This window comes from Pseudophryne corroboree, chromosome 11 (assembly GCF_028390025.1).
Source record: "Pseudophryne corroboree isolate aPseCor3 chromosome 11, aPseCor3.hap2, whole genome shotgun sequence".
Classification (NCBI taxonomy): Eukaryota; Metazoa; Chordata; class Amphibia; order Anura; family Myobatrachidae; genus Pseudophryne; species Pseudophryne corroboree.
This window is the reverse complement of record NC_086454.1, coordinates 226,502,452-226,526,328: the sequence shown is the minus strand read 5'-3', so window position 1 is coordinate 226,526,328 and position 23,877 is coordinate 226,502,452. Positions and strand designations below refer to the sequence as shown.

Here is a 23,877-nt window from a genome sequence, read left to right as displayed (position 1 = left end):
CTGGTCAATGTCTCCACGGAGGAATTGATTATAATTCATTTTAATGAACATCATCTTCTCCACATTTTCTGGATGTAACCTCGTACGCCGATTGCTGACAAGGTGAGCGGCGGCACTAAACACTCTTTCGGAGTACACACTTGTGGGAGGGCAACTTAGGTAGAATAAAGCCAGTTTGTGCAAGGGCCTCCAAATTGCCTCTTTTTCCTGCCAGTATAAGTACGGACTGTGTGACGTGCCTACTTGGATGCGGTCACTCATATAATCCTCCACCATTCTTTCAATGGTGAGAGAATCATATGCAGTGACAGTAGACGACATGTCCGTAATCGTTGTCAGGTCCTTCAGTCCGGACCAGATGTCAGCATCAGCAGTCGCTCCAGACTGCCCTGCATCACCGCAAGCGGGTGGGCTCGGAATTCTGAGCCTTTTCCTCGCACCCCCAGTTGCGGGAGAATGTGAAGGAGGAGATGTTGACAGGTCGCGTTCCGCTTGACTTGACAATTTTCTCACCAGCAGGTCTTTCAACCCCAGCAGACTTGTGTCTGCCGGAAAGAGAGATCCAAGGTAGGCTTTAAATCTAGGATCGAGCACGGTGGCCAAAATGTAGTGCTCTGATTTCAACAGATTGACCACCCGTGAATCCTTGTTAAGCGAATTAAGGGCTCCATCCACAAGTCCCACATGCCTAGCGGAATCGCTCCGTGTTAGCTCCTCCTTCAATGTCTCCAGCTTCTTCTGCAAAAGCCTGATGAGGGGAATGACCTGACTCAGGCTGGCAGTGTCTGAACTGACTTCACGTGTGGCAAGTTCAAAGGGCAGCAGAACCTTGCACAACGTTGAAATCATTCTCCACTGCGCTTGAGACAGGTGCATTCCACCTCCTATATCGTGCTCAATTGTATAGGCTTGAATGGCCTTTTGCTGCTCCTCCAACCTCTGAAGCATATAGAGGGTTGAATTCCACCTCGTTACCACTTCTTGCTTCAGATGATGGCAGGGCAGGTTCAGTTGTTTTTGGTGGTGCTCCAGTCTTCTGTACGTGGTGCCTGTACGCCGAAAGTGTCCCGCAATTCTTCTGGCCACCGACAGCATCTCTTGCACGCCCCTGTCGTTTTTTAAAAAATTCTGCACCACCAAATTCAAGGTATGTGCAAAACATGGGACGTGCTGGAATTTGCCCATATTTAATGCACACACAATATTGCTGGCGTTGTCCGATGCCACAAATCCACAGGAGAGTCCAATTGGGGTAAGCCATTCCGCGATGATCTTCCTCAGTTGCCGTAAGAGGTTTTCAGCTGTGTGCGTATTCTGGAAACTGGTGATACAAAGCGTAGCCTGCCTAGGAAAGAGTTGGCATTTGCGAGATGCTGCTACTGGTGCCGCCGCTGCTGTTCTTGCGGCGGGAGTCCATACATCTACCCAGTGGGCTGTCACAGTCATATAGTCCTGACCCTGCCCTGCTCCACTTGTCCACATGTCCGTGGTTAAGTGGACATTGGGTACAGCTGCATTTTTTAGGACACTGGTGACTCTTTTTCTGAGGTCTGTGTACATTTTCGGTATCGCCTGCATAGAGAAATGGAACATAGATGGTATTTGGTACCGGGGACACAGTACCTCCAACAAGTCTCTAGTTGGCTCTGCAGTAATGATGGATACCGGAACCACGTTTCTCACCACCCAGGATGTCAAGGCCTCAGTTATCCACTTTGCAGTAGGATGACTGCTGTGATATTTCATCTTCCTCGCAAAGGACTGTTGGACAGTCAATTGCTTGGTGGAAGTAGTAAAAGTGGTCTTACGACTTCCCCTCTGGGATGACCATCGACTCCCAGCAGCAACAACAGCAGCGCCAGCAGCAATAGGCGTTACACGCAAGGATGCATCGGAGGAATCCCAGGCAGGAAAGGAATCGTCAGAATTGCCAGTGACATGGCCTGCAGGACTATTGGCATTCCTGGGGAAGGAGGAAATTGACACTGAGGGAGTTGGTGGGGTGGTTTGCGTGAGCTTGGTTACAAGAGGAAGGTATTTACTGGTCAGTGGACTGCTTCCGCTGTCACCCAAAGTTTTTGAACTTGTCACTGACTTATTATGAATGCGCTGCAGGTGACGTATAAGGGAGGATGTTCCGAGGTGGTTAACGTCCTTACCCCTACTTATTACAGCTTGACAAAGGCAACACACGGCTTGACACCTGTTGTCCGCATTTCTGTTGAAATACTTCCACACCGAAGAGCTGATTTTTTTGGTATTTTCACCAGGCATGTCAGTGGCCATATTCCTCCCACGGACAACAGGTGTCTCCCCGGGTGCCTGACTTAAACAAACCACCTCACCATCAGAATCCTCCTGGTCAATTTTCTCCCCAGCGCCAGCAACACCCATATCCTCCTCATCCTGGTGTACTTCAACACTGACATATTCAATCTGACTATCAGGAACTGGACTGCGGGTGCTCCTTCCAGCACTTGCAGGGGGCGTGCAAATGGTGGAAGGCGCATGCTCTTCACGTCCAGTGTTGGGAAGGTCAGGCATCGCAACCGACACAATTGGAGTCGGACTCTCCTTGTGGATTTGGGATTTCGAAGAACGCACAGTTCTTTGCGGTGCTACTGCTTTTGCCAGCTTGAGTCTTTTCATTTTTCTAGCGAGAGGCTGAGTGCTTCCATCCTCATGTGAAGCTGAACCACTAGCCATGAACATAGGCCAGGGCCTCAGCCGTTCCTTGCCACTCCGTGTGGTAAATGGCATATTGGCAAGTTTACACTTCTCCTCCGACAATTTTATTTTAGGTTTTGGAGTCCTTTTTTTACTGATATTTGGTGTTTTGGATTTGACATGCTCTGTACTATGACATTGGGCATCGGCCTTGGCAGACGACGTTGCTGGCATTTCATCGTCTCGGCCATGACTAGTGGCAGCAGCTTCAGCACGAGGTGGAAGTGGATCTTGATCTTTCCCTAATTTTGGAACCTCAACATTTTTGTTCTCCATATTTTAATAGGCACAACTAAAAGGCACCTCAGGTAAACAATGGGGATGGATGGATACTAGTATACTTATGGATGGACTGCCGAGTGCCGACACAGAGGTAGCTACAGCCGTGGACTACCGTACTGTGTCTGCTGCTAATATAGACTGGATGATAATGATATGAAATCAATATATATATGTATATATAATATCACTAGTACTGCAGCTGGACAGGTAGATATATATTTATTAGGTAATGATGACTGATGACGGACCTGCTGGACACTGTCAGCTCAGCAGCACCGCAGACTGCTACAGTAAGCTACTATAGTAGTATGTATCAAGAAGAAAGAAAAAAAAAACCACGGGTAGGTGGTATACAATTATGGATGGACTGCCGAGTGCCGACACAGAGGTAGCTACAGCCGTGGACTACCGTACTGTGTCTGCTGCTAATATAGACTGGATGATAATGATATGAAATCAATATATATATGTATATATAATATCACTAGTACTGCAGCCGGACAGGTAGATATATATTTATTAGGTAATGATGACTGATGACGGACCTGCTGGACACTGTCAGCTCAGCAGCACCGCAGACTGCTACAGTAAGCTACTATAGCAGTATGTATCAAGAAATAAGAAAAAAAAAAAACACGGGTAGGTGGCATACAATTATGGATGGACTGCCGAGTGCCGACACAGAGGTAGCTACAGCCGTGGACTACCGTACTGTGTCTGCTGCTAATATAGACTGGATGATAATGATATGAAATCAATATATATATGTATATATAATATCACTAGTACTGCAGCCGGACAGGTAGATATATATTTATTTGGTAATGATGACTGATGACGGACCTGCTGGACACTGTCAGCTCAGCAGCACCGCAGACTGCTACAGTAAGCTACTATAGTAGTATGTATCAAGAAGAAAGAAAAAAAAAACCACGGGTAGGTGGTATACAATTATGGATGGACTGCCGAGTGCCGACACAGAGGTAGCTACAGCCGTGGACTACCGTACTGTGTCTGCTGCTAATATAGACTGGATGATAATGATATGAAATCAATATATATATGTATATATAATATCACTAGTACTGCAGCCGGACAGGTAGATATATATTTATTAGGTAATGATGACTGATGACGGACCTGCTGGACACTGTCAGCTCAGCAGCACCGCAGACTGCTACAGTAAGCTACTATAGTAGTATGTATCAAGAAGAAAGAAAAAAAAAAACCACGGGTAGGTGGTATACAATTATGGATGGACTGCCGAGTGCCGACACAGAGGTAGCTACAGCCGTGGACTACCGTACTGTGTCTGCTGCTAATATAGACTGGATGATAATGATATGAAATCAATATATATATGTATATATAATATCACTAGTACTGCAGCCGTACAGGTAGATATATATTTATTAGGTAAAGATGACTGATGACGGAACTGCTGGACACTGTCAGCTCAGCAGCACCGCAGACTGCTACAGTAAGCTACTATAGTAGTATGTATCAAGAAGAAAGAAAAGAAAAAAACCACGGGTAGGTGGTATACAATTATGGATGGACTGCCGAGTGCCGACACAGAGGTAGCTACAGCCGTGGACTACCGTACTGTGTCTGCTGCTAATATAGACTGGATGATAATGATATGAAATCAATATATATATGTATATATAATATCACAAATACTGCAGCCGGACAGGTAGATATATATTTATTAGGTAATGATGACTGATGACGGACCTGCTGGACACTGTCAGCTCAGCAGCACCGCAGACTGCTACAGTAAGCTACTATAGTAGTATGTATCAAGAAGAAAGAAAAAAAAAATACGGGTAGGTGGTATACAATTATGGATGGACTGCCGAGTGCCGACACAGAGGTAGCTACAGCCGTGGACTACCGTACTGTGTCTGCTGCTAATATAGACTGGATGATAATGATATGAAATCAATATATATATGTATATATAATATCACTAGTACTGCAGCCGGACAGGTAGATATATATTTATTAGGTAATGATGACTGATGACGGACCTGCTGGACACTGTCAGCTCAGCAGCACCGCAGACTGCTACAGTAAGCTACTATAGTAGTATGTATCAAGAAGAAAGAAAAAAAAAAACCACGGGTAGGTGGTATACAATTATGGATGGACTGCCGAGTGCCGACACAGAGGTAGCTACAGCCGTGGACTAACGTACTGTGTCTGCTGCTAATATAGACTGGATGATAATGATATGAAATCAATATATATATGTATATATAATATCACTAGTACTGCAGTCGGACAGGTAGATATATATTTATTAGGTAATGATGACTGATGACGGACCTGCTGGACACTGTCAGCTCAGCAGCACCGCAGACTGCTACAGTAAGCTACTATAGTAGTATGTATCAAGAAGAAAGAAAAAAAAAAAACCACGGGTAGGTGGTATACAATTATGGATGGACTGCCGAGTGCCGACACAGAGGTAGCTACAGCCGTGGACTAACGTACTGTGTCTGCTGCTAATATAGACTGGATGATAATGATATGAAATCAATATATATATGTATATATAATATCACTAGTACTGCAGCCGGACAGGTATATATATTTATTATGTAATGACTGATGACGGACCTGCTGGACACTGTCAGCTCAGCAGCACCGCAGACTGCTACAGTAAGCTACTATAGTAGTATGTATAAAGAAGAAAGAAAAAAAAAAAAACACGGGTAGGTGGTATACAATTATAATATTATATATATATTAATTATATACAATTATATATATATATATATATTAATTAAACTGGTGGTGATTATTAAACTGGTGGTCAGGTCACTGGTCACACTATCAGCAACTTGCAAGTAGTACTCCTAAGCATACAATCACAATATATATTATACTGGTGTGGCACTCTGGCAGCAAAAGTGTGCACTGTACGTTATATGTAGTATGTACTCCTGAGTCCTGCTCTCAGACTCTAACTGCTCCCCACTGTCAGTGTCTCCCCCACAAGTCAGATAATACAATACAGTCACACTATCTATCACTTCACTTCAGCAAGTACTAGTAGTAGTAGCACTCCTCCTAATGCTCCCCAAAATTACTACTGTGTCTCTCTCTAGTGAGACTGTCTCACTCTCTTCTCGAATCTCTATAAACGGAGAGGACGCCAGCCACGTCCTCTCCCTATGAATCTCAATGCACGTGTGAAAAATGGCGGCGACGCGCGACTCCTTACATAGAATCCGAGCCTCGCGAGAATCCGACAGCGTGATGATGACGTTCGGGCGCGCTCGGGTTAACCGAGCAAGGCGGGAAGATCCGAGTCGCTCGGACCCGTGTAAAAAAAACTGAAGTTCGGGCGGGTTCGGATTCCGAGGAACCGAACCCGCTCATCTCTACCTGTATTGTGCTGTATATAGTGTGTGCTCTCCCTCCCTGTACTGTGCTGTATGTAGTGTGTGCTCCCTCCCTGTACTGTGCTTTATGGAGTGTGTGCTCCCTCCCTGTACTGTGCTGTATGTAGTGTGTGCTCCCCCTCCCTGTACTGTGCTGTATGTAGTGTGTGCTCCCTCCCTGTACTGTGCTGTATGTAGTGTGTGCTCCCTCCCTTTACTGTGCTGTATGTAGTGTGTGCCCCCCTCCCTGTACTGTGCTGTATGTAGTGTGTGCTCCCTCCCTGTACTGTGATGTATGTAGTGTGTGCTCCCTCCCTGTACTGTGCTGTATGTAGTGTGTGCTCCCCCTCCCTGTACTGTGCTATATGAAGTGTGTGCTCCGTCCCTGTACTGTGCTGTTTGTAGTGTGTGCTCCCCCTCCCTGTACTGTGCTGTATGTAGTGTTTGCTCCCCCTCCCTGTACTGTGCAGTATGTAGTTTTTGCTCCCTCCCTATACTGTGCTGTATGAAGTGTGTGCTCCCCCTCCCTGTACTGTGCTGTATGTAGTGTGTACTCCGTCCCTATACTGTGCTGTATGTAGTGTGTGCTCCCCATCCCTGTACTGTGCTGTATGTAGTGTGTGCTCCGTCCCTATACTGTGCTGTATGTAGTATCTGCTCCCCATCCCTGTACTGTGCTGTATGTAGTGTGTGCTCCCCCTCCCTGTATTGTGCTGTATGTAGTGTGTGCTCCCCCTCCCTGTACTGTGCTGTATGTAGTGTGTGCTCCCCTCCCTGTACTGTGCTGTATGTAGTGTGTGCTCCCCCTCCCTGTACTGTGCTGTATGTAGTGTGTGCTCCCCCTCCCTGTACTGTGCAGTATGTAGTTTTTGCTCCCTCCCTATACTGTGCTGTATGAAGTGTGTGCTCCCCCTCCCTGCACTGTGCTGTATGTAGTGTGTGCTCTCCCTCAATGTACTGTGCTGTATGTAGTGTGTACTCCCCCTCCCTGTACTGTGCTGTATGTAGTGTGTGCTCCCTCCCTGTGCTGTGCTGTATGTAGTGTGTGCCCCCCCTCCCTGTACTGTGCTGTATGTAATGTGTGCTCCGTCCCTGTACTGTGCTGTATGTAGTGTGTGCTCCCCCTCCCTGTACTGTGCTATATGTAGTGTGTGCTCCCCCTCCCTGTACTGTGCTGTATGTAGTGTGTGCTCCATCCCTGTACTGTGCTGTATGTAGTGTGTGCTCCCCCTCCCTGTACTGTGCTGTATGTAGTGTGTGCTCCCCCTCCCTGTACTGTGCAGTATGTAGTTTTTGCTCCCTCCCTATACTGTGCTGTATGAAGTGTGTGCTCCCCCTCCCTGTACTGTGCTGTATGTAGTGTGTGCTCTCCCTCCATGTACTGTGCTGTATGTAGTGTGTGCTCCCCCTCCCTGTACTGTGCTGTATGTAGTGTATGCTCCGTCCCTGTACTGTGCTGTATGTAGTGTGTGCTCCCCTTCCCTGTACTGTGCTGTATGTAGTGTGTGATCCCTCCTTGTACTGTGCTGTATGTAGTGTGTGTGCTCCCCCTCCCTGTATTGTGCTGTATGTAGTGTGTGCTCCCCCTCCCTGTACTGTGCTGTATGTAGTGTGTGCTCCCACTCCCTGTACTCTGCTTTATGTAATGTGTGCTCCCCCTCCCTGTACTGTGCTGTATGTAGTGTGTGCTCCATCCCTGTACTGTGTTGTATGTAGTGTGTGCTCCCCCTCCCTGTACTGTGCTGTATGTAGTGTGTGCTCCCCCTCCCTGTACTGTGCAGTATGTAGTTTTTGCTCCCTCCCTATACTGTGCTGTATGAAGTGTGTGCTCCCCCTCCCTGTACTGTGCTGTATGTAGTGTGTGCTCTCCCTCCATGTACTGTGCTGTATGTAGTGTGTGCTCCCCCTCCCTATACTGTGCTGTATGTAGTGTGTGCTCCGTCCCTGTACTGTGTTGTATGTAGTGTGTGCTCCCCCCCCCTGTACTGTGCTGTATGTAGTGTGTGCTCCCTCCCTGTTCTATGCTGTATGTAGTGTGTGCTCTCCCTCCCTGTACTGTGCTGTATGTAGTGTGTGCTCCCTCCCTATACTGTGCTGTATGAATTTGAATCGAGAGCCTCTGCATCTTATCGAGGTGGTAGCTGAAGGATTTAATATGTGTAATGTCTAGAGGGCCTATTATGGGGGAGCATAATGTTAACAGTATTGGCTGGCTTTAATTAGCATAATGTACAAGACAGTGAGCATTGTCATGTATTAGGGACACCAGCATTTAATGTTTCTTGCTGGGTTGCTGTTAAATGCGTTCACTTTCAGTTGTCACCTTGATAACACGATTTTAGTATGGTTTCTACTTTAGCTTATGGTGATTGGGTTGTTTGTATGAGTTTGTGCACTTTATCAATTTGTTTTAAAACAGCGCCGCAGCCCGGCCGGTTAGGATGTCGGGTTTCCATGGCTACGATACACGCGCAGGGCGCGCTGCGTGTGACATCGGTTAGAGGAGCCGGAAGTGAGGACGGACTGCACGCGGCCTGGCGGGCGTGAGCGAGGCACTGGCGGGTTTCTTCAGCATATAAGGTATGTGTTTGAGTTTGTGTGGTATTGTTCACCTTGACAAAGGGGCGCATAGACCCCGAAACGTTGGATCACTTTGTTTGAAATACACTTGACTTTGTCAGTCTCGGAGTGCCGCTTCGTTTGTTTAGTATATATATATAATACAGAATTCTCCACAATAGTGAAGAGGATAGCACTCTCCAGAATTCAAATCCAACCAGTCAAAAAAAGATAATATATTTAATGGAAAAGTCAATCTCACAGTTCCAGAGCGATATCCGACGTTTCGGTCCACACCAGGACCTTTGTCAAGGAGTATACAACGTGGTCAAATAAGCAGCATAACATCTCAGATAAATGATGCAGGATACTGGAACTAGAGATGCTGCCTCACCGGCCCCTGTTAAATACCATGGCTAAATGAGCGCCAATCCCGCCCCCAGTGTCAAAGGGAGCGTTGTGGAACGCACAGATGGAATGCAGCTTATCACTTCCGGTTCCGCCGGAAGTGCGCCACGTCCACGTTAAACAAGTATACCCGCTGGAACCAGCAAAATGGACTCATGGACCGCATATGGAACGCAAAGCGTAATTTCCGGTAACTACCGGAAGTGCGCTGCATCCATAGCAACAACACCACCGTAGGTGTGCCGCGTCTAAGCAACCAAATCAAATAGCACATATTAGTATAGCTGGAGGCAGCTAGGGGGAAATCAGCTAAGAGGTCTCTGGTATATGGTGGTTGTGGAACAACTAGTTGTCAGGTGCGCATCTATCATGCGTTCCACAGACCGGGGGTGCGGTCCAATGCAGTTACATGCCATGTAATTTATACAGGGCACGTATTAGAATATATAAATGGGTGTACTGTATGGTATAACAGAGGCCAGTGTGGTCACAAATAGGAAATTACAGTGGAGAAAGGTGTGATATTAGTAAACATGAAAAAAATTTGATAATATTAACAATGAAAAGAATTTTGGGGAAATAAAATAAAATACAAATAAACATAAATTGAAAGATAAATTCTCTTATAAAAAAAACCATATGAGGGTGTGTGTACATGACCACCTTTCATTAGTGGTGTGGCAACAAGCATAATGTAGCTGACAAACTGTAATAAACATAACAGGTTATTTTAAAAAGATAGACAGCGGGTTGTTTTCATTCATGCCCCTTGGGGCAAATGTATCAAGTCTGTAAATCCAAAGGCTTTCTCTTTTCCTGAGCAGAAGGGTACGGTCACCGCCACGTGGTGGTGGGGGAATCCAATCTATAAGTTTTCACCTAAAGTCGGACACCTGGCGTCGCATTGTCATAAAATGTTGAGCTACCGGCAAGGCAGTAGTCCCAGAGGTGATAGCCTGGTGTATTGATGTTCTATGATTTGCCATTCTGTCTCTGAAGCGTCTGGTGGTCATTCCAACATAGTATAGTCCACATGGGCATGTCAATATGTATATCAGATGGTCCATAGAACAGTGGAGTTTGTATTTAATAGTAATCGGCCGACCTGAATGGGGGTGCGGGAAAGTGGGGCCTGTTAACATACCCCTACAAGTAGTACATCCAGTGCATTTGTAACAACCAGGTCGTCTTTCATGTAGCCATGTCGTAGTGGTGGATGCTTCGTTCCCGATCATAGGTCTTAAAAGAAGTTGTTTCAGATTGGCTGCCCTTCGGTAGGCCATCATGGGTGGTGGGCTCTTTTTAAGTTTAAGGTGTTCATCAGTAGTAAGTATTGGCCAATTCTTTCGGATGGCGCCTCTGACTCTGTTGGATAGGCTATCATATGTGGTTGTAAAGACCATTCGGTTTGGTATTGGAGCTTTTTGTGTATCACTATTCGGTGATTCAAATTTATTCCTGGCTTTGGTAAGACATCTCAGTATGTTTTTCTTCTCATAACCCCGTTCAAGAAATCGTGTAGTCATTTCCTTCAATTGAATTTCCATAGTGTCCTTATTAGAGTTATTCCGCATGACTCTAAGGAATTGAGAAATTGGCAGATTGTTTTTAAGGGCTGGTGGATGTTGGCTACTTGGTAGTAGTAAAGTATTTCGGTCAGTGGGTTTTCTGTAGAGGCTTGTATTAATACGACCTTCTTCCAGTGTAATTGTGATATCCAAGAAATTAATGTTCCGTGGGTCGATCGAGTGGGTAAATTTAACTGGATTATCAAGGCTGTTCAACAAAGTAACCACATCATTAAAGGAATCTACCATCCCTTTCCAAAGCAAAATTATATCGTCAATGAATCTTTTGTAGAACACTATGTGAAAGCCATACCTCGGTAGAATATGCTGCTGTTCATACTCAGTCATGAAGGTGTTAGCGTAAGCCGGCGCTAAGTTTGATCCCATTGCTGTCCCTTCCCGTTGTAGATAATATTTTCCTTGATAGAGAAAATGGTTATGTCTAAGGACCAGATTTGCTAATTCAAGAAGGAATTCCACCGGTGGTCCAGCTGCTGGTTGTTGTTGCCATGCTCTCTCGATTGCTCGTAGGCCCCCTGGAGAGGAGTTTCATTGTAGCATCATCTAACGTCTTACTTGACAGGTTAAAGACTAGGTTTTTTTAGACCACACCGCTACCCCCAACCTACTTCTGGTTGCAAACCGAGGAGACCGCATCCAAGGAAGGGGAGACACATGGCGCAGATGCAGGGACAAGACCAGAACCTAGTCTTTAACCTGTCAAGTAAGACGTTAGATGATGCTACAATGAAACTCCTCTCCAGAGGACTCTCATTTGTACCGACTGCCCCTCATCGACAATTCGACACTATGGTTGATGTGTACAAATTTAGTCATAAACTCAGATTACACGAACATTTCGCAGCTGGCTCAGGCACAGAGAGCACTCAATTTCGTAAACCATCGACATTTGATGCAGCCTCCTCCAATCCGAGTATTTAGACCTTTGTTCGCCTCACTGAGCATGATGCCCACATACCTTCACCCAGCAAATGCTTTGACAACCTGCCTGTTGCTGAGCGCAGGGCACTTACCTTGTTGAAACAAGATACTAGCATTGTGATTAGGCCTGCGGATAAGGGGGGTGCAATTGTCGTGCAGGATTGGACTGAATATAATGCAGAGATATTTAAGCAGTTGATGGATGACACCACCTACACTGGTCTGCAACACAACCCCATCCCGGAGATTAAACAGTTAGTGGATCGCGTACTAGATACAGGGTATAGAGCACATCATATTGACAAAAACACATTTGACTTTCTCACAGTTGAACATCCTGTATGCCCCATCATTTATACCCTCCCTAAGATCCACAAATCTCTCTCACAACCACCCGGTAGGCCAATCATTTCTGCCAGAAGCTCAGTGCTGCAACCACTAGCTATCAATGTTGATACGTTTCTGCAGCCCATAGTACAACAGGGGGATAGCTACATACGAGACACATCGGATTTCCTACAGAAACTTCTTGATCTCCCTCAAGCCTTTGATGATGTCTTATGGGCAACCATGGACGTCTGCTCTCTGTACACCATCATCCCTCATGAACAGGGCCTACGAGCAATAGAGAGAGCATGGCAACAACAACCAGCAGCTGGACCACCGGTGGAATTCCTTCTTGAATTAGCAAATCTGGTCCTTAGACATAACCATTTTCTCTATCAAGGAAAATATTATCTACAACGGGAAGGGACAGCGATGGGATCAAACTTAGCGCCGGCTTACGCTAACACCTTCATGACTGAGTATGAACAGCAGCATATTCTACCGAGGTATGGCTCTCACATAGTGTTCTACAAAAGATTCATTGACAATATCTTTTTGCTTTGGAAAGGGACAGTAGATTCCTTTAATGATATGGTTACCTCGTTGAACAGCCTTGATAATCCAGTTAAATTTACCCACTCAATCGACACACGGAACATTAATTTCTTGGATATCACAATTACACTGGAAGACGGTCGTATTAATACAAGCCTCTACAGAAAACCCACTGACCGAAATACTTTACTACTACCAAGTAGCCAACATCCACCAGCCCTTAAAAACAATCTGCCAATTCCTCAATTCCTTAGAGTCATGCGGAATAACTCTAATAAGGACACTATGGAAATTCAATTGTCGGAAATGACTACACGATTTCTTGAACAGGGTTATGAGAAGAAAAACATACTGAGATGTCTTACCAAAGCCAGGAATAAATTTGAATCACCGAATAGTGATACACAAAAAGCTCCAATACCAAACCGAATGGTCTTTACAACCACATATGATAGCCTATCCAACAGAGTCAGAGGCGCCATCCGGAAGAATTGGCCAATACTTACTACTGATGAACACCTTAAACTTAAAAAGAGCCCACCACCCATGATGGCCTACCGAAGGGCAGCCAATCTGAAACAACTTATTTTAAGACCTATGATCGGGAACGAAGCATCCACCACTACGACATGGCTACATGAAAGACGACCTGGTTGTAACAAATGCACTGGATGCACTACTTGTAGGGGTATGTTAACAGGCCCCACTTTCCCGCACCCCCATTCATGTCGGCCGATTACTATTAAATACAAACTCCACTGTTCTATGGACCATCTGATATACATATTGACAGGCCCATGTGGACTAAACTATGTTGAAATGACCACCAGACTCTTCAGAGACAGAATGGCAAATCATAGAACATCAATACACCAGGCTATCACATCTGGGACTACTGCCTTGCCGGTAGCTCGACATTTTATGACAATGCGACACCAGGTGTCCGATCTTAGGTCAAAATTTATAGATTGGATTCCCCCACCACCACGTGGCTGTGACCGTACCCTTCTGCTCAGAAAAAGAGAAAGCTTTTGGATTTACTGACTTGATACATTTGCCCCAAGGGGCATGAATGAAAACAACCCGCTGTCTATCTTTTTAAAATAACCTGTTATGTTTATTACAGTTTGTCAGCTACATTATGCTTGTTGCCACACCACTAATGAAAGGTGGTCATGTACACACACCCTCATATGGTTTTTTTGATAAGAGAATTTATCTTTCAATTTATGTTTATTTATATTTTATTTTATTTCCCAAAAATTCTTTTCATTGTTAATATTATCACATTTTTTTCATGTTTACTAATATCACACCTTTCTCCACTGTAATTTCCTATTTGTGACCACACTGGCCTCTGTTATACCATACAGTACACCCATTTATATATTCTAATACGTGCCCTGTATAAATTACATGGCATGTAACTGCATTGGACCGCAGCCCCGGTCTGTGGAACGCATGATAGATGCGCACCTGACAACTAGATGTTTCACAACCACCATATACCAGAGACCTCTTAGCTGATTTCCCCCTAGCTGCCTCCAGCTATACTAATATGTGCTATTTGATTTGGTTACTTAGACGCGGCACACCTACGGTGGTGTTGTTGCTATGGACGCAGCGCACTTCCGGTAGTTACCGGAAATGACGCTTTGCGTTCCATATGCGGTCCATGAGTCCGTTTTGCTGGTTCCAGCGGGTATACTTGTTTAACGTGGACGCGGCGCACTTCCGGCGGAACCGGAAGTGATAAGCTGCGTTCCATCTGTGCGTTCCACAACGCTCCCTTTGACACTGGGGGCGGGATTGGCGCTCATTTAGCCATGGTATTTAACAGGGGCCGGTGAGGCATCATCTCTAGTTCCAGTATCCTGCATCATTTATCTGAGATGTTATGCTGCTTATTTGACCACGTTGTATACTCCTTGACAAAGGTCCTGGTGTGGACCGAAACATCGGAATTCGCTCTGGAACTGTGAGATTGACTTTTCCATTAAATATATTATCTTTTTTTGACTGGTTGAATTTGAATTCTGGAGAGTGCTATCCTCTTCACTATTGTGGAGAATTCTGTATTGTACTATGGGTCCCACCTCAGAGTGGGTTGGATCTTGATTGGCACCCCAGTTGCTGGCTGAGCTGTGTGAGAGTGCAGGGATTTCTAGCTTATATATATATATATATATATATATATATATATTGTGACAAGAACACTGGGATAGTGTTTGAGGGCAGGTATGTTTGCCCCAGGTTCTTGTCTTACACGTATTAGAAAAATGAAAAGTTCTAGGAATATGTTTTGTTTTGTTAGAACCTTTTCAGTTTGTTGGAAAAGCTGGGTAAGGGCCCTGAAAGAGAGATGGGGCAAGTTCCACACATTGGGCCCAGTTCGGGTCTTTGGCCTCACAGAAGGCTAATCAGGCTTTCAGCTGTGTAAGAGTGTTATAGAGCTGGTGGCCTGATTAGGGTGTGCAGACTGCCTGGGAAGACTGCAGGATCTCTGTGAGAGAAACACGCTTCCTGATACAAGTGAGCTATACAGTGTACTTGAGATCTCTGTGTTTTTTTGTTTAGTGATAGTTAGGAACATCTTGTGTTTAGTTAGTGCCGGACAGGCAAGGTATTTTATTTTGCTGTTTGTTTTAATCTCTGTATAATAAAACTGGCTGGGGCCAGTTGTACCGGAAACTGGACTTGTGTGGTTCCTCAGCTGCTGCAGGCTGCCATTTATCCCAGGAAACGGCACCTTGTACCCTTACAGTGTTACAACTTATAGATAGATAGATAGATAGATAGATAGATAGATAGATAGATAGATAGATAGATACAATATAATAATCGGCAGTCTGGACAAAAATAAATGTATGCCTGGGTGTCCTCCTTGGGTAATATATCAATGCAGATAGGTCCCTTGTGTGGGCTGAATGCTTCGTAACAACACAGTTGCAGTTCCATTGCACTTTTCCTTGAAAAAAAAAACACCCTGTGCAGTGTTGAAACGTTGGAGTTCATGTTGCCAGTTACTTAATACACTTTTTCACAAGTCCTTGGAGTGCCGCCTATACCTCTCTATGTTGCGACGGTGCATTCAGCCCACATAAGGGACCTATCTAAATTGGTGTGTGTGTATGTGTGTATATATATATATATATACACACTGCTCCAAAAAAAAAAGGGAACACTTAAACAACGCAATGTAACTCCAAGTCAATCACACTTCTGTGAAATCAAACTGTCCTCTTAGGAAGCAACACTGATTGACAATCAATTTCACATGCTGTTGTGCAAATGGAATAGACAACAGGTGGGAATTATAGGCAATTAGCAAGACACCCCCAATAAAGTAGTTGTTCTGCAGGTGGTGACCACAGACCACTTCTCAGCTCCTATGCTTTCTGACTGATGTTTTGGTCACTTTTGAAAGCTGGCGGTGCTTTCACTCTAGTGGTAGCATGAGACGGAGTCTACAACCCACACAAGTGGCTCAGGTAGTGCAGCTCATCCAGGATGGCTCATCAATGCGAGCTGTGGCAAGAAGGTTTGCTGTGTCTGTCAGCGTAGTGTCCAGAGCATGGAGGCGCTACCCGGAGACAGGCTAGTACATCAGGAGATGTGGAGGAGGCCGTAGGAGGGCAACAACTCAGCAGCAGGACCGCTACCTCCGCCTTTGTTCAAGCAGGAATAGGAGCACTGCTAGAGCCCTGCAAAATGACCTCCAGCAAGACACAAATGTGCATGTGTCTACTCAAACGATCAGAAACAAACTCCATGAGGGTGGTATGAGGGCCCGACGTCCACAGGTGGGGGTGGTGCTTACAGGCCAACACCGTGCAGGACGTTTGGCATTTTCCAGAGAACACCAAGATTGGAAAATTCGCCACTGGTGCCCTGTGCTCTTCACAGATGAAAGCATGTTCTCACTGAGCACATGTGACAGACGTGACAGAGTCTGGAGACACCAAGGAGAACATTCTGCTGCCTGCAACATCCTCCAGCATGACTGGTTTGGCAGTGGGTCAGTAATGGTGAGGGGTGGCATTTCTTTGGGGGGCCGCACAGCCCTCTTTGTGCTCGCCAGAGGTAGCCTGACTGCCATTAGGTACCGATATGAGATCCTCAGACCCCTTGTGAGACCATATGCTGGTGCGGTTGGCCCTGGGTTCCTCCTAATGTAAGACAATGCTAGACCTTATGTGGCTGGAGTGTGTCAGCAGTTCCTGCAAGACGAAGGCATTGATGCTATGGACTGGCCCGCCCGTTCCTCAGACCTGAATCCAATTGAGCACATCTGGGACATCATATCTCGCTCCATCCACCAACGCCACGTTGCACCACAGACTGTCCAGGAGTTGGCGGATGCTTTAGTACAGGTCTGGGAGGAGATCCCTCAGGAGACCATCCGCCACCTCATCAGGAGCATGCCCAGGCGTTGTAGGGAGGTCATACAGGCACGTGGAGGCCACATACACTACTGAGCCTAATTTTGACTTGTTTTAAGGACATTACATCAAAGTTGGATCAGCCTGTAGTGTGTTTTTCCACTTTAATTTTGAGTGTAACACCAAATCCAGACCTCCATGGGTTAATAAATTTGATTTCTATTGATAATTTTTGTGTGATTTTGTTGTCAGCACATTCAACTATGAAAAAGAACAAAGTGTTTAATAAGAATATTTCATTCATTCAGATCTAGGATGTGTTATTTTAGTGTTCCCTTTATTTTTTTGAGCAGTGTATATATATATACACACAGATGGATCCACGCTAGTCGTGGCTCCATCTGTGACTAGGCGCATCCGCCTGGGCACGCCAGGATGCTGTGAGTGTCTCCGCCTGGAGGGGCATGTGCGCCCGGACGGAGACGCGTCCCATTCACTTGAATGGAGAGCGTCTCCATCCAGACGGGCGTGCTTGCCCAGACAGAGACGCTTGCAATGAGAAGCAGCTCTGTACACTCTCGGCATGACTAGGCAGACAGATCACCTAGTCGCGCCGGGAGTGCACAGATAAGGGAGGCTCCATCTGTATATATGTATATATATATATATATATATATAGAGAGAGAGAGAGAGAGAGAGAGAGAGAGAGAGAGAGAGATGAATCTGATATCTGAAGTTGCCCATACAGACTACAACTTGGAAGGCAAACACGTTATTTTATGCAGGACAGCTTTAAGTAAAGAGTTATTCATAACACAAGACATGATTTCTCACAGTAATCATCAGTATCGCTTAAGTATCGCATAAGATAAAATATGTAGCTATGAGAGGCCTTCACGATTCACAGAGAACAATGAAGAATAAGTTAGGGGGTAGTCAGGAGCTGGGGAAGATAGACTCCAATGAAGCTCTCACACATTTGTAGACGTAGCTGCGAGATAACAGGTATTATTCTATGCTTCTTTGTATGCGTTATCCTATACAAAGGCTGGCACGCCCATTAGTGACCAGTGAATTTCTGACACACAAATGATGACTTGTGTTTTGATTCGCTCTGACTGATCAATCGTTAGGTAAAGACGTCTTCCTGAAATTATCCAATTCAGTTTATTGGATAATTATGGATATGGATCTCACAACATGTATGTATGTAAACTAGAGATGAGCGGATTCGGTTTTACTCGGTTTTACTCGGTTCTCAAAACCGAATCTTATTGGCTATCCAAAACACGTGACATCTGTGAGCCAATAAGATGTCGTTTTGAGAACCGAGTAAAACCGAGTAAAACCGAATCCGCTCATCTCTAATGTAAACCACACTGACCTCCTCCTTAATAAAGAAGAAGTGTAGGGCCAGCACTCACATTCAGCTTAGAAGAGTTTATTTAGAAGTCAAGCATATTTGCAAGTAATGGCGTGAATAGCAGGAGTATCAGGTCTCATGAGCCACTGAAGTAGCTTACTGACCAGAAAATAGGAGGGGCAAGAGAGCTCTAAGTGACCAAGGGATCCGAGCTTCTCCTCCCCATCTGACTCCTGTGTAACCTGTTATCTAATGAGAGCATTTGGGTCTAGAGAGAGACACATGCAGATAGCTCTCCTGAGTCCTGTCCCAGTGTGTAAGTAGTACAGATGCTGCTTCTTGCATGTGACAAGATAAATTATACATTTTATTTTTTTATGTGTAATTTATTGTTGTTTAAGTTATGTTTGTTCCACTACAAGAAAATGTTATAAAATAATTGTGTCTCAATTAGGTGGAGCTACTGAACAACAAGTACCAAGGCATTATTAAACTATTGTTTTCAATACACTATTTGTTTACATTTAATATAGACAATCCATACCTCCCAATATGAAACATTCCAGGAGGAACAAAATGCTCTCTACCTGGACTTCCCTCTTAATTTATGATTTCAATCACCTTTGTTGAAATCCCTCTCTTACTAATTAAATAGTTCAACACAGGTGACGCCAATCATATATTAAGAGGGAAGTCTCTCCTGGAATGGGTCATGTTGGGATGTATGCACAATATAATCTACAACCCTTCCCTCGTGCCCTGGGAACCCCCAAGGCTTAATCCAGCCCTTCACTGTGGTGTCATAAATGGACAGATCATGAATGAGCAATAGGCAAAAAATTCCAGACTTGTACTACTACTGTACATGTGCCATTACGAGACAAACAGAGGTACAGTATCTCCAAGGCAACAACATCAAACATATCATAAACTTAGGGTAATAATCACAAGAAATATAGAAGCATCCCATATTGAAGTCTTCATTGTGGACAGTGGGTGATAAATAGTTCTCCCACTTTCGTCACCTCCCCTTGGGGGAGGGGGGATATGGTCGATGACAAAACACTTCAGTTGTCCAATAGTCTGCTTCTTCCAGTGACGTGCGGTGGGGTGAAGTAGGTGAGGCAGAGCCTTTCCTGTCAAAGTAACGTATACACCAGAGTTTTGAATATATAAAGTATATGATAAATACAAAGAATATATAAGTAATATCTTCTTTGTATTACTCTAATTATTTTTATAGTCAAATCTCTGGGGTATACGTTACTATGACGTCTATGGCAAGTAAGGCACCTATTTTTTCCGCACTTTTCTGATCAAAACTCACCAATTTCCCAGCAATATAAACTGCTGCACCTTTGTATAATGCCCACATAAACCCTTTAGCTTATATATTGTGTGTAAATCTGGCTTTGGTATGAGCCAGTGCCTACTGAGCCATTTACCTCACCGCACATCCCTGCTCTCTTTTCCTTGAAATGTTTAGCCACAGGCAAATGCTTACGATCCATTTGCGCACTACTTGAACTCAGACATTTTTTGATCAATGAGCATTGTTGACTGATCCTTTCCTTTAGCAGTCTGGTGGTTTTGCAAACATATAATAAATTACAGGGGCATTGGAGGATACAGACCACAAATTTACTATTGCATTCCAGTCGGTGTCTAACACTATAGTTTTTGTTGTCCTGTGTAGTTGTGAATTTCCCATTAGGCACTTGAGGCATGTGCCTAGGGGTGCCATTTGCTGGGGGTAGCACTTGGATGCTTGTTTTACTATTGATAGTATTAATTTTACCAGCACTACATCATATTTTCACTTTACTTTACCATATACCATCTTTAGTTGAGTAGAAATGGATGGGGCATGCACATACTGCCCCTGTAAGTTGTTATACTTAGTAAATACGTATAGATAATCAAAAAATAAAACAAAATGTCACACTGTAGTTCATGTTTTTTATTATTAAATTAAATTAAATTGCCAATCTTCAAATGAGGACTTACAGTATAACCAAACAATGAAAAACATAAATCAGGGAAGAAGGGGGCAACCACTATTGTTGTGCCTAATGGGTACTCTGACACCTAAATCTACTCCTGGTCCTGTGAATTAAGGAAATAATTGGCAGTAAGTAAGAACTGTCAATTGGTGCAGTCCGAGCATTTGAAAACACAGAATTTCTGATTTGTAATGTATTTTAGTATTGGTTCTTTTAGAGTAGTCTGTGGCAACTAGCGAGTCCTTCAAATTAGGACCTCGTTGGTGTGTACACCTAGGATGATATTCCATGCTGAAAACTCATAGCATGAAGCAGGGTGTCCTTGTCCGAATCTTTATGCTAAGAGTTTTCACCCTGGACCTCTGAGGGGGGGTCTGCCATTTTCACAACTCCTCAGAGTAGTGCATATCTCCTCAGGCCTTTTGGAAACACCTAAGGAACTGACAGCTATGGGACAATGCTTGATAGAGCAGGGGTATGACAGAAGAGACCTCAAACAGGCCTACTTGAAGATTGAGCAACTCAAGCGTAATGAACTTTTGATGAAGAAAGGACAACACACAGTGGTCTAGATAAACTCAGTTTCTGCAGTATTTTCAGAATTGCCTCCAAATTTATCAGAGAGAAAGTGCTGGAACACTGGCACTTAATCTCTAATAAACCAACATATGTTGCTAAGAAATACGCACAATGGTTGGATTATTGTGTTTTTGTTTTTCATATCCTTTTTTCAAAAATATATTATCGTATGATTATATTAACTGGACTGAAAAATTCAAGCACTCAAGAAAATTAAACGTACAGTATTCAGTGACATGGTCTGTACCTCTAACCTATCCTCTTGGGATAACAAGAACTTTCAGAAATGCTATTTCTAAAAAAAATTTAAATGTACGGGCATTTAAGTTATTTTTGACATCCATAAATTGGACTAAACTACATTACATTATTTTTAACCCGCTCTTTCTCTCCTTTTTGTGAGACATTGTTTTGGGATTGAAAGATTGTGGGATTTATTGTTGAAAAAGACCATTCTTGCTGATCTACCAGTTGGAACTTTGAAATCTTTGGAACATTGGATTCACCCCCTTAACTAAATACCTGCAAAAGAAAAATGGCAATGTCCACCTTATATGGTAGACCTTCATTTTAAGGGTGCTTTGAGTTGGTGAAGGATATTTAGTGGAATCAGTACATATTAAACTAGGAAGTACTATTCTTATCTCTCTTTAAGATAATTGTGGAAGCTTATTGAACAACAGCCATTTGGAGTCAAACATCCACTCTAATAGGGGAGTAGAAAGTGACATTTTTTTGTGTACATTATTTTCTACATTGGGACTTACAGTATTATATGTTTATGTTCAGCCAATGAACAGATAATACTCAGCACCTCACACCATCATTTTCCCTATATATATATATATATATATATATATATATATATATAGAACGCTCGCAGCGTGATTCTTTCTATGCGGATGTTAATCTCCATGCGTGCCATCCCTATTTGGAGCTGTATATATATATATATATATATATATACACACACACACAGCATATATCAGGGACGTGTGGTGAGGTAAATGACTCAGGAGGCACTGATTAGTCCCAGAGCCAGTTTTATACCCAATATATGAGCCAAAGGGCTCATGTGGGCATTATACACAGGTGCAGCAGTAGCTATTGCTGGAAATTTGCTGAGTTTTTATTAGAGATGTGTGGAAAATATGCCATAAACTTTTTACTCCAGAGTTTTGACTATAAAAATTATTAGACTAATACAAAGAAGATATTTTTAACATGTTTTCGGTATTTTTAATATACTATATACAGTCAAAACACTGGTGTATGCATACGTATAACAGGAAAGGCTCTGGCTCACTTAACGTCACTGGTATATATGTACAGTGTATGTATATATATATATATATATATATATATATATATATATATATGCTACTGCTATTCTCCATTCTACTGTCTTTCCGGTAATTACATTGCCACTCCCATGTAGCACCCATGCATTTGATCAGTATATAGTGGAACAGCTTCTGCACTGTGCATCACTTCTGTGAAATTTAAAAGGAGTCTCATGCAGGGATGTTAGAAACTCAGTATTGTGTTGCAAAATAAAAAGGCAACATGACTTACCTGTAACAATTGTTATCAAATTTATTGTAACTGGCAAATGCAATTAATACGCCAAATCCTGCACCAAGTGAATAAAATATTTGAGTTGCAGCATCGATCCATACCTAAAAAAGAGAATAGATATATTTAAGTTAATTACAATCATACGGTATGTACAGTATTTAACTGAATAAAATGTTTTTCATTTGATAGGTCTCAAAAAAAATGTATGCTCTTGTTTGACTAGCTTAAAAAATCTAAATATATATCCTACCCATTTTCTTCACTTGTATGTACAGTATACGCCAAGTGATTTGTGCTATGTGGCACAAAAATGTTGGGTGAATGAGGACACCTCTGTACCTGTTGTAATTGGATGTGGGCTGCTATATGAGGCAAATCATAAAAAAAGGGAATGGCCCAATAAATGTATCCAAAGTTTTGGATGAAAGCTGTGTAACTTCATATTTTTAGAGGATAACAACATTTTGTCATACCCCATTATTAGGGATGCAGGCTGGTGAGTTTTTTTAATCTGCATATACCTTGTATTTCTGATGAACAGTATGCAACTTGCCAGTTAAGCCTAGCCCAAACCCGGAAAAACAGTCCCATACCATTATCCAGGGGCGGATTGGGAACAAAAAGCGGCCCTGGAAAAATGTGTACCAGTGGCCCCACATGGGCAGCACCAGAGGTGTAAGTTCTAGCCATGGGCCATGGCAGCAGCACCCTCCCCCCAAGACTTTCCAGATAGTGGGCATATCCAGCATCAAGGGGGAAGTTAAAAAGAAATAAAATTAAATATTATGAGCACATTAGGAAACTAATACTATTCTTTAGAAAGAGATATTTTCTTGCTTATTACACCAACCGTATCCCAATCACTATTCACTCAATCTTATATGTCAGCCAAGCAGGCAGACAGAGCATACATTAGATCAGTGGTTCTCAAAACTCGGTCCTCAGGACCCCACACAGTGTATGTTTTGCAGGTAACCCAGCAAGTGTACAGGTGTATTAATTACTCATTGACACATTTTAAAAGGTCCACATGTGGAGCTATTTATTTCACTTGCGATTCTGTGAGGAGACCTGCAAAACATGCACCGTGCGGGGTCCTGAGGACCGAGTTTGAGAACCTGTGCACTAGATCATCTGCAATCACAGGCTAAGTGGCAAAGTGATTTTCACATATGCAAATTATTTTGCATCTTATTCATTATGTCTATAAAA

At 43.6% G+C, this 23,877-nt stretch overlaps 1 protein-coding gene across 2 annotated transcripts in view; it reads right to left on the bottom strand.

The window, feature by feature from the left end:
* Positions 1-23,877, bottom strand: part of SLC6A2 (solute carrier family 6 member 2) — a 488,933-nt gene that overhangs the window by 171,547 nt on the left and 293,509 nt on the right. For both annotated transcript variants that reach the window (XM_063945285.1, XM_063945286.1), the window contains one exon: positions 22,663-22,766. In XM_063945285.1, the coding sequence (XP_063801355.1) occupies positions 22,663-22,766 (104 nt within the window). The remainder of the gene's footprint in view (positions 1-22,662; positions 22,767-23,877) is intronic.